Source organism: Chelonoidis abingdonii, chromosome 6 (assembly GCF_003597395.2).
Source record: "Chelonoidis abingdonii isolate Lonesome George chromosome 6, CheloAbing_2.0, whole genome shotgun sequence".
NCBI lineage: Eukaryota > Metazoa > Chordata > Testudines > Testudinidae > Chelonoidis > Chelonoidis abingdonii.
Genome location: NC_133774.1, coordinates 6,617,287 through 6,629,804, shown reverse-complemented (window position 1 = coordinate 6,629,804; position 12,518 = coordinate 6,617,287). Strand labels below are relative to the sequence as shown.

The following is a 12,518-nucleotide window of genomic DNA, read 5'->3' as shown; positions in this document are numbered from 1 at the left end:
GCAGGATAGATTCTAGTTGCAAAAACATCCTTGTGTGGCAAAACATCAGGTTATGATGGCAGTAGCCATTACTCGGGGAGGAAGAGAACGTGAAGATTACACCACAAAAAGCAAACCCCATCAAGCTTATTCTCTGTTTGCTGGGAAAGCAAAACATTGCTGAAGTAATTCTTTCTTAGAAAAAAGGATTGGGTTTTTTTTTGTCCCACGTTAGGGATCCCAACAAAATCACTTGCTGTTTGCTGGGCTTTCTACATCTTCTGTTTTCTTTATAATAGCTACATTTTGGTTGTTTTAAGCAACTTGCAATCCTTTCCCTCTTCCTTGGGATCTAACTGAACCACACATGCATACATGCCTATAATTACTAAATGCCATACACAAACTCACATTATAAGACAGCATACGTTTCATCTTACCTCTTCTAGACCTGTCGGTTTCCTTCTTTCCATTCATCCACATGGCTCCTTCTTCCACGTTTGCACTAAAGCCAACTGTTCTCCTCCCCAAGCTGCTCCGTCCACTGCTCCCTGGTGTTCTGGATGTTTTGCCTAGTGCCGGTGTTTTGGGAAGGCAATCTTCATACTTAGACACTGGAAAGCTGGAAGGGGTGAAAGGTCATGAGCTGTTAACATGTTGCACATTATCACTGCACTGTCTGTGCAGTTTGTCTTGAAGCAGCAATATTCTAGTTGTGCTGTGGCTTTGTTTATTTTCTCTAGCATTTTAATGCCCGAGCATGCTGGGTAGGGATCAAAATGTTAGCAAGTTACTTTAAATGGCAGACTCCATGGAATTCCCAGGCTCTCAGCAACACAAAACATTTCTGAACATGCACTTCAGTGACACACTCGTAATTTAAGAGTGCACATCCACATTTATAGCAAAGAATGTTTTAAGGTGTGTAAATGTACATATCTGACTCAGAAACTTACATGAGATTTATCTCCCTGCTTAAAGCTAAATGGATACTTTACAGGTATTTCTATGAGAGAGACAAGGTTGGTGAGGCAATATTTTTTTATTGGACCAACTTCTGCTAGTGAAAGAGACAAGCTTTCAAACACACACAGCTCTTCTTAAGTGTTAGGGTACATGCTTTTCTCTGCAGCCATGTGGGCTGGAAACATACTCTTTTTAACAAAAACTGAGATTCTCATGTAATCGCTTGACTCCAGGAGCTAGGGCTTTAAGGAAAATACCAAATATCCTGAGACTTATGATCGAATTGCAAGGTTCTATGCCATTATCTAAATCATCATCAATGATTTAGAAAACGGCATAGAGAGTACACTTATAAAGTTTGCAGACAATACTAAGCTGGGAGGGGTTGCAAGTGCTTTGGAAGACAGGATTATAATTCAAAAGGATCTGGACAAACTGGAGAAATGGTCTTAAGTAAATAGGATGAAATTCAATAAGGACAAATGCAAAGTACTCCACTTAGGAAGGAACAGCAACTTGCACACATACAAAATGGGAAATGACTACCTAGACAGGAGTTCTGCGGAAAGGGATCTGGGGGTCATACAGGGCCGGCCAGAGGATACAGGGGGTCTGGGGCAAAGCAGGGGAGGTGTGGTGCTTGTACTCACCCGGTGGCGGTCCGGGTCTTCGGCGGCATTTTGGTGGCGGAGCGCCCTTCAGTTGCTCTGCGTCTTCGGCAGCACTGAAGGGCCCCTTCCGCCAAAGATCTGGACCGCCACCGGGCCAGGGTTCGCGAGGCCCCTGTGGGGCCTAGGGCAAATTGCCCCACTTGTCCCCCTCTCTGGGCGGCCCTGGGTTCATAGTGAACCATAAGCTAAATATGAGTCAACAGTGTAACACTGTTGCAAAAAAAAGCAAACATCATGTTGGGATATATTAGCAGGATTGTTGCAAACAAGACATGAGAAGTAATTCTTCCGCTGTACTCCGTGCTGATTAGGCCTCAACTGGAGTATTGTGTCCAGTTCTGGTTGCCATATTTCAGGAAAGATGTGGACAAATTGGAGAAAGTCCAGAGAAGAGCAACAAAAATGATTGAAGTCTAGAAAACATGACCTATGAAGAAGATTGAAAAAAATTAGGTTTGTTTAGTCTGGAAAAGAGAAGAGTGAGAGGGGACCTGAAAACAGTTTTCAAGTACATAAAAGGTTGTTGCAAGAAGGAGGGAGAAAAATTGTTCTTCTTAACCTCTGAGGCTAGAACAAGAAGCAATGGGCTTAAATTGCAGCAAGGAAGGTTTAGGCTGGACACTAGGAAAAACTTCCTAACTGTCAGGGTGGTTAAGCAATGGAATAAATTGCCCAGGGAGGTTGTGTAATCTCTATCATTGGAGATTTTTAAGAGCAGGTTAGGCAAACACCTGTCAGAGATGGTTAGATAATACTTAAGTCCTGCCATGGGTGCAGGGGACTGGACTAGATGACATCTCAAGGTCCCTTCCAGTCCTATGATTCTATATCGGAGCTGGGAAGCAAACCACATGTCAGGGGAACAAGTCCCGGCACAGGAGGGAAGCTGGGGCCAGGAAGAAAAGGTGTGGAGTGTTTGAAGTAGAAGGTGCAGATGTCTTGGTAAAATCAGGGCTCTTGGCAATAGAAGGGATGAAGCATGGAGAGTAGGAGATGAAAAGTCTGTGGAGGTTGTTGAGCAATGGCTGAGAAAAGAGAGTTCTGACTGGAGGAGCCAGGGTCTGGGAGCTCCAGGAACCTCATTAGCTCTGCAGGGCTGAGTTGCACGGGGTTGGGCTGGAGAAACAGAAATGCATGGTTTGAGCTCGGGAGGAAAATGTGGCATTGGGGTTCATGGAGTAAGTATTACTGTAGTTGCCACAGACACATGCAATTATGAATGGAATCATGGGAAAGGAGATGTCCAGAAGATCACCTCTCCATTATTAAGAGGTGGTTCACACTGCACAAGTGTATCAGAACCTCTGCCATACGACCTGTGTGTGGGCAAATATGCTTTGAACAGATACTACAGACATGGGAACCACCTCTGCAGCATTCCCCTTGGTGAAATTTTTATGCATGCTTTCACCTTTTGCCTTGCCTACTGAAGGTCCTTTCTTGATAGCCCCCTGAAGAACCAGTTCTCCTCTGTCACCCAATCACTTCCAACTTCTGCCCTCAGTGAAAACCCTACTGCCTGTGATGGAGATGCCCACCAGGTGTAGCTGATTAGACCTGTGATTGACACAAAGTAAACAATTTGGAAGATGATGATATGAAGGAACAGAATTCAGTTTATCTCCTCATATCTCTGCAGTGCTCACAGATGTAAAAATCGGGAAAATCTTATTATTAAGTCAATAGAATACACACACTGAGAAGAGCTGTCGAGTATATAAGTGCCGTTTTACACAGACACCCCGAAAAATGTACACTTCAATAGTCTGGGATACAGTTTCTATGAAATATGCTCTGCAAAATGAATTTGAACAATATTTGCATGTAAAAAATTATGCTACTGAATATAGTGTACACTAGGAAAAAAGGTGCATCTCTGATGTTTCCATCAGAAAATGATATCTAAATTAAAAGTTTCAAAATCAATGTGCTGTACCAGTCATTGTTTAATAGGGCCCTCTGTGTCTGTTGGACAATTAGTTATACTCCTGTATTATTAATGCAGAACATTATGTAGTGGCTCATGACCTATAATAACTAGCTGAAGTGTTGGCTAAAACTTCTCTGAATAACCTCCATTTACTTTAGGGCTTCTAACTACATAACCGCTACTAATTTTGCACAGTGGCTATTAACATGTCTGGCAGACTAAATTAGAATCTTATTCGAATTACATGAAATTAATCTACTAATTCCTGCAATATACAGTGTAGAAAGGGGTGGATTAGAACCCTAACTACTGATGAAAGGGCCGGAAAGACTCACTGGTTAAAAAGGTCTTTACAAAAATATAGGATTAGAGATATTTTCCCCTTGTGCTTCTGCATGATTAAGAACATTTAAAGATATTTAAGGTGGCAGCCATTATTCGGATATTTTCTGGGTTTTTTAAATACATTTAATTAGAATCTACAAATCTTTTCTGAAGACAGTTCCCCTTGAGTTGTAAAGGACTGGAAGAAGGTTATTTTGCTGGCACAGTGTGATACTCTTCACATGGTGAGGTTATACCTAGAATACCGAGTTGGGTGTGGGTAACACTGTGCCAGAGGGAATTTAGAGAAGAGAAATAAAAAGGATTAGGAGGTTGAAAAGGTTCATACAAAGAAACAATAAAATGCTAAACAATGAATTGGGGTTTATTCTTTCAGCCTTTAAAGTTTTGCTTGAGTAAGGACTGCAGAATCAGACCCTAAAAAGGGACACGCTGAACATCTATTTGAAAGGATGTAACCACCAAGGAGGAAGGGGGAGAGTGGTACAAGATAATACTAATAAGAAGCAATGTACTGAAATGAAACAAAGAGGATGTTCGGAAGAACTAACCTGTGACAGAGTTCCATGAAGCAGTGGAATAATCTGCCAAAGGAAGTGATAAAAGCCTCATACCTTAGGAAATTTCAAACCAGAAAATATACCAACAGGAACAATCCTGCACTGGCAGGGAGACTGACTAACTAACCTAATGGGTCCTTATCTATTTCCAGTTTATACAATACATCAATACATTCAAGTGTAGCTTGATTAATATGACTTTGTACAGAACATGGTCATTTTCAATGAGCTTTATCATCACTACTTGAAACAGGACCATTGAGAAGGATGGCATTGGTTAAGGTTAAGGTTAAGGTACTTACTAACCTACAGACTAATGCCAGAGCAGCCAACAAATTCTACCAAAAAAGGAAGAGGCTCATTCTCTCGTTTCTCACCTCCTAGCTTATGAATGCCTAAACTCTTCAAGAATAATAGGGAACACCTCCTGAACTTTTTTCCATTTTGTCTAAGCCTCATATCGCGATATCCCTGCTGAGCTTGAATGGCAAATTTTACATGTCATTCAGGACCCAATGAATACTGCTAGTATTTGCATTCCTTAAAAGTGTAAAAAAAAAAAACAAAAAAAAACAACAACATTAACCTTTTGTTTTATTGAATTAAAATGCCATGGAAATGCTGATGTAGCCTTCAGAGACCGAAATACTTTTACAAAAAAGAATAGCTGTCATTTATTAGACACAAAGAACAATTACTTGATAGGATGCTTTCTGACAAAAAGCAGATTGGTATTCTCATCATAGAAAAGGCATTGTAAAAAAAAAAACCAGCACAGACCTCTGAGACTTGAATAATTTAAAGCTGCATTTGGTGCAATTTAAATTTTTCTTTAGGGAGGCAAAGTTAAATACCTTTAATTTGTTCTAATTATTTCAAATTTGCAAGTTAATTATGGCTGATCATTAAATAACAAAAAGGACTATCGTCTCCGTAGAGTTTTACCTCCTACCCTCTGCATTACTTAAGCTAGATTTTAGTATGCATGAATTAACTTTCTAAATAATCACACGGTTTGACTAAATGGCTCAGTAAAATGAGCTCTGATCCTCAGAATAAGCATTAATGGACATTAGAAAGGCTATTGGGACCCATGTTACTTACATTATAAGTATTTTTAATGAGGTCTTATTTACTAATCTTTATGTACTGTTCAAGTTAGGGCACCATATAGATACATTATTCTGCTTTAATAGAGAAAAGTCACTTCTTCAACACACTAAAATAAATGTCCATTTAGCGCCAACTAAATTCAGTTTCAAATAAATGCACGGAACCTATGATAGAATTTAACTTGTTTTAGCTGCTCATGCTGATGAATCAGTCTAACACAATGCTAGCCTTGCTCTCCAAATGGAATTTTACAGATCTGTTGATGTGCTAAGCTGCCCAAGCAGCAAAGAAGCTCTGGTCCTAGCAGTAGAGCAGCACTAACTATAAACCTTTTGGATGTAAGCAGGCTGAATCTGTTTCCTGTTCTATAGCCACTGTTCAACTGACTGGTTCCCAGCCATCGATTTTGGAGTCTCACCTTCTACTGAACTCTGACCTATACACACATTTTCCACAGCAGATCAGCGGTAACCAGAGAACACAAGATTACATCAGGACCAGTCAGAAACCCACAAATGAGAGGCAATTCATTCCTCCAATATCTATGTTCAACAGATGGCTATCGTAATGTTACCCTGTTGAGTCCAGGGCTTGAGAGTTTAGCCATCAGTAAAGTAACAGATTGCACTGGTGGGTTTGTTCCAAAAGCAAACTTTGCAGTAATGTTATTTTTCCACTCTGCAATTTCTATTTAAAAAAAAAAACACCTCACCAACAACTGTATTAATGGCACCAGGGTACAATTTGCTGCAATTACAATCTGGCCAAGAATGTGTAACATTTAATGGTGCAAGACTGGTGATCAGCACAAGCAATACATATTTGATGTTGGAATCCCCTTAGCCATTAAAGAAACTTAGCCATGCCCAGGGGGATACACCTTAGACATGGGAGTTGGATGCCTAAATACTTTTAAAACTTTAGCCCTAAGTGACTTGCAGAAATCTGTGGTGAATCAGGGCATTGAGTCCAGATCTCAAGTCTTAGACTAGTGTCCCAACCACTGAACCATCCGGCCTTTCATGTGCTGCTAGGTCATGCCCACTCTCTCTGTCCAGAAGCAGCAAAAGGATGGGCAGTTGAGGCTGAGAGGGAGAATGGGGGTAAAGCCTTCCATGCATGAAACCAGAGCAGTTCTGTGTTGGAGACCAGGATAGCTAAAAACAAGTGGGTGAGACCAATGATACTGGTCATTCATTCATGCAGGAGACGGTATTCTTAACAGAGGCCTAGGAAGCACTAGAGGGAACTGTTTTGGAATACGGGGTGGATCAAGCATTGCAGCTGGAGGGAAAGTGCACAAAAGGAGCATATTCGATGCAGCTTATTGATGGTCAGTATGACCACTCTTGTGTTCCTAAGGGCTAAAGCAATCTGTTCAAGAGTACATTAACTGCATCAAAAATGTGCTGTTAAAAACCTTGATGCTTTTTACCACAGAAACAGAAAAGTGTTTGAAAAAAAATCTACACTTAACTTGCTTGTTCTTTAAAAGACAGAAAAAACTGGCTCTGTCAGAGACCTTGAAGACCACACTTAAGCCTAAAGTGAGTTTTCATGGACGAATTATAAAACCTGGCATTTAGGCGTTTATGTAAGACACATGGCATGCTAATGACATGGGTGGGATCCAATGGCTGTTACAAAGAGGCAGGCATCCTCTTCCTAGAAATGCACACTCACCTTTACCGCTCAAGCCCATCTTTTTTCTCAGGCTTTTCCTCTAGGGTAGGGGCTGAGTATTTGTAGGGGGAGAAAGGAGTCATTATCCTGACAATTTTGTAACTGGGTATTTTATTTTGTAAGTTAATAGAAATCCAAAATAAAAATAGCATCATATCTTCTATAAAGTAAGTTTTCCCCAGACAAAAAAAATCACTCTAGGTATCAGTCACAGGCGCTGGCTTCTAATTTTCCCCAGGCCTGCTCAACTCCCACTCAGCCCCAGGCCTCGCCCCCACTCCACCCCTTCCCCCAAGCCACCACCCCACTCCCTGCCTCACTCTGCCTCTTCATGCCCCCTCCCTCAGCGCACCCAATCCCTGCTCCTCACATCTCCCTCCCAGCGCCTCCTGCATGCAGCAGAACAGCTCATCCGCGGAGGGTGGGAGGCGCTAGGAGGGAGAGAGGAGGAGTTGATCAGCAGGGGCTGCAGGTGGGCGGGATTGGCGTTAGGAGAGGAGCTTGGCTGCCAGTGGGTACTAATCACCTACTAATTTTTTTTCTGTGGGTGCTGCAGCGCTGGAGCACCCATAGAGTTGGCGCCTATGATTTCACTATAACCCAAATTTCAACATTCACATTATGGTGCTTTGAAGAAATGTGTGTCTTCATCTTCACCCTATCTGGATTTTCATTATACCAAGAATTTACAATTAAAAGGTCCTGCTGTATCAGGTACCCAGGATCAAATGTTGACTCTGTTCCACATTTCTGTTGAACTCACTGTCCTAATGGAACTGCGTTTATTTTAATCACCTCTCCTTCTGGAAGAGGGGTGCTCTAGGCAACATTCTGATCAGATGCTAAATACCCTCCCATATCATATTCTACCAACGTATTGTAATTTAAACCAATGCTTCTCCAGACACTTCTTCACTTGGACCAGCTCCCATCCAAATTCCTCCAATGTTTGGTTCTCAAAGAATTTCATTCTATCAATGGGAGCAAAGGGCACTTAGGACCTTGCACGATTATGCCCTTAATTCGTAATGAACCTCGTGAGATTGTATTAGATCATATAAATCATGGATGAAATCCTGGCCCTGTTGAATTTAATCAGAGTTTTGCCACTGACTTAAATGGGGCCAAAAATTCACACCACATAGCTAATTAAAGGTAAGAAAGCTAAATGACTCTTAAAATTATGCAGTTGTGTCTTCCCTCCAAAGGCATGTCCTGGTTTTCCTCTAAGTCGTATTTTGATTCCCTCTCAGCCTACCTGGCTGCCCTAAGAAACAATGAAATGATCTCTGATAATTTCTCTCCTTTTCTGCTACCACAGAGTGACTCCAAAAGAAAATTCCAACACAAAGCTTTTTATACAGTCATGTAGAAATGACCACAGAAGGCAGGCTGGCAAAGCTTTGGCAGGACAAAATGCTGCAATTGTGTGTTTGGCCATTTTTATAGAGCAGAGTAGAGCAGCTGTCGTTCTAGCAAGCAGTGCTGTCAGCCTTCACAAAAGAAAGCCATGTAAATGTCAAGTCACGGGTATAAAAACAATCCTTCAATACAGCCTCTGTATATCTGAAAAGCCTGCCTAGCTCTCACCAATGAAAGCACCATAAGGGATGATGCAAAAGCCTGTTTAGGACAAACAAAGTTTCTGAACTAAATCCAAACTTCTACAGTTCTTGAACAAACAGCGGAACTCTTGTGGGTAGGATGAAAACCAAACATCTGCATGCCATTTTGGTGCCTTATCCAAGAATCACTTTTAAGTGGTTCTGAGGCAGCCTCATCCACCACACACCCCTCAAAATGCCATATGCAAACTACTACCTAACCATACATCCTGGATTGTATTCCAATTCAGTCGTGAAGGAGGGCTCTGAAAACAGTACATCCCCTAACCGCCTTGGTCCAAACAGAACAAAGGGCTTTACCACAGTGCTTCTATCATTGCAAACCAAGCTGGTAAAATCATGCTCAAAATGTAGTGAGTCTTTTCAGAATTGGAATCACCCACCAGCATGGTGCAAGGTCCCTTGTTTTCACGCACATTATAAAACAGTAAGTATATACACCCAGCTCCTCCAGAAGAGTGTTAAAACAGGTTCACAGCTCTTGATAGCAATACCTCTCAGCAAATGAATAGCTATTTTGAAACCACTCTTTTTGCCAGTGGGTCATATGACAGAACAACCATTCACGAAGATAAATGTGAATGTAACAGAAAGAGGTGGACAACAAGATAAGAGATCCATAATTAAAGCAATGGATGCTTAGAAGCTGCACTATTGTAGACAGAAACTGCAGGGTGTGGAATGTGTAAAGAAACCAACTTGGAGTGAATCCTATAATACCTGTAGATTTATATGACTTTCTGGCACAGATCCACAGCAACGGTGCTATGCCTCCACCTTCTATTCAAGGATAAAGTGGAACTTCCCAGACACTAAGCTTCCACTTGCAAAAAAACCCCCCCAAAAAACGGCATAGTAAGTTATTACCCCCATTTTGAAGGTGGTGAAACCAAGGAACAGAGAAATTAAACTTCCAAGGTCATAAACTGAGTCAGATGGCCAGGCCTCGTGATGCCCAAGTCCCATGCTCTAGCCCAGCCTTCCAAACAAAAAAAAAAAAAAAAAAAAAGGCATGAAATTTACCCTCCTAGGCCAAAAATACAAAACTAAACAAAAAACCCCATCACCTGCCTTCATTGTGATGGTGATTATTATAATGAAAAATGTGAAACTTTAGTGACCCATTAAAAACCCCCTCAGAGCCTGGGCAAACAGAATTTTGCAGATTATTTTAACTATTAGACTATGTTGCCCTGCAGAGAGTCATTTTTGATGAAGGAGTTTTTAGTAAAGATTTAAGAAATTCAAAACTGGCAGCTTCATTTGCCTTGAATCTACTAAAACCAGTCGATTCACCTTGGTGCTCAGTGCCTCTGAAAAATCAAGTCATTTATTTAGGTGACTAAATATGAATTTAGATGCATAACTGTAGGCACCCAAGTTTGAATGTTTTAACCAGTGTTTCATCAAAATCTTCCTATGGTTCTCCATTTAGCACGTGGACTTACTGTGAATGCAATGTCACAGAATACTGAGTCAGCCCAGATGCTTAAGAAACACACTTAACATTTGCCTCCTGTTCTTTATGTTAAGATCCTAAAGGAAACCATTGCAGAACTGCCATGAAAGATGCTATAAATATCTGTTTACCCATTGCAACGACTAGGATGATAAGAAAATCTAAACGATATTTTATCTGCCAATCAAAAAGAGATGACTGAATTTCAGGTAGTAGAAAGTAGAGTTCTGCATGGTTCTGTTTTAAAGTAATTATAATGGTCCGAAATGTCAGTCACAACCCAGCACTAAAGGTACCATGCTAGCAATACGGTATGGCTGCTATTTGTTGAACTGTAATTTATTTACATTGAGGTGGCAGCTAGTGGCCAGACCTGTAGCTGCATGCTACACACCGTACAAACACAGAACAAAAAGACAGCCTCTATCCTGAAGACGTTGCAGTACAAAATGAGACACAACAGATGGATACAACAGACAAACAGAGAGGGGAGCACAAGAAAAGAATGAGACAATTATTAACTGCTTGTTGATTAAATAGAAGGGCATGTAGTTACACAAATGGGTAAGGCACAACACGTATTATTGTCCCAGGGCTGCAGTTACTCGCACGCTCTTTTGTTTTGAACTCTTAACATGAAAGAGTTGGTCACATTGTACCTCTTTGGGGCAGGGACCTTCTCTTCGGTCTCTGTTTGTACAGTGCCTGACCCAAGGGACCCTGGCTTTTCTGCACACCATAGTTCATCATATCTGAAGGATGGAAAAACCAACTGAGGCCCTTCTCTTATCCTGCAGAAAATTCTAAGTTATTGGTGTCGTGGTACCATCTGCGAGGCAACAAAGAGACAAAGCACAGTGAAAGGCAGAGAAAGAGGCACTCTTTGTCTCCTCTCCTGAAAGAAGGGAGCTAAGTTTAAAGCTCTTTGAACAGTCTCTCTTTGCGCCTCAGTGGGATTAGGAGGGGAAAAACAAACAACAACAACAAACTCCAAGTAAAGGGGAGGGGAGAGGCGGGACGAGAAACAGGAAGGATCAAGACCAATGCTAAGTACCACCATGCAGTGACTCTGTATTGACTGTAAACTCTGGGGTTGTACCGTACGACTGGAGAATTGCTAACGTAGTTCCTATCTTCAAGAAAGGGAAAAAAAGTGATCCGAGTAACTATAGGCCTGTTAGTTTGGCATCTGTAGTATGTAAGGTCTTGGAAAAAATTTTGAAGGAGAAAGTAGTTAAGGACATTGAGGTCAATGGTAATTGGGACAAATTACAACATGGTTTTACAAAAGATAGATCGTGCCAAACCAACCTGATCTCCTTCTTTGAGAAGGTGACAGATTATCTAGACAAAGGAAATGCAGTAGATCTAATTTACCTCGATTTCAGTAAGGCATCTGACACGGTTCCACATGGGGAATTGTTAGTTAAATAGGAAAAGATGGGGATGAATATGAAAATTGTAAGGCGGATAAGGAACTGGTTAAAGGGGAGACTCCAGCGGGTCGTACTGAAGGGTGAACTCTCAGGCTGGAGAGAGTACTCCGTGAGTTCCTCAAGGATCGGTTTGGGACCGAGATCTTATTAAAACCTTTTATTACTGACCTTGGGCTCAAAGAGCGGGGAAGGTGCTAAGAAGTTGCGATGACACATACGCTGGGGTATGCTAACACAGAAGAGGTCACGGAATGCAATCAGGAAGATCGGATGAACCTTGTAAACGGATGTAAGATGTAATAGATGACAATTTATAGTGAAAAGTGCAAGGTCCATGCACTTAGGGATTAATAATAAGATTTTAGATATACTTGGGCGACCTCAGTTGGCAAAACAAACAGAGGAGGAGAAGACATGGAGTATTGGTTGATCGCAGGATGACTATGGCCTGCCAATGCGGATTATGCCGTTAAACAGCAAATGTGGTTTAGAGGCATCAGCCGGGTATTTCGCAGCAAAGATATAGTGAGTGTGTTAGTAACGCATTATATAAGGCACGGGAGACGCTCCCCTGAATACGGTGCAGTTCTGGTCTCGCCATGTTTAAGGAAGATGCAAATTCAACTGGGAACATGGTTCAGAGATGCTACTAGGATATCCGGTAAAGGAAAACCTCTTAGGAAAGGGACTCAAAGAGTTGGCTTGTTTAGCCTGGCCAAAGAAGGCGCGGGGGGAATGCTTGCCCTTATCA

At 41.5% G+C, this 12,518-nt stretch overlaps 1 protein-coding gene across 1 annotated transcript in view; it reads right to left on the bottom strand.

The window, feature by feature from the left end:
• KIAA1328 (KIAA1328 ortholog) overlaps positions 1–12,518 on the bottom strand; it is a 256,258-nt gene that overhangs the window by 47,710 nt on the left and 196,030 nt on the right. Inside the window, exon 9 of the mRNA XM_032779841.2 lies at positions 420–601. Within this exon, the coding sequence (XP_032635732.1) occupies positions 420–601 (182 nt within the window). The remainder of the gene's footprint in view (positions 1–419; positions 602–12,518) is intronic.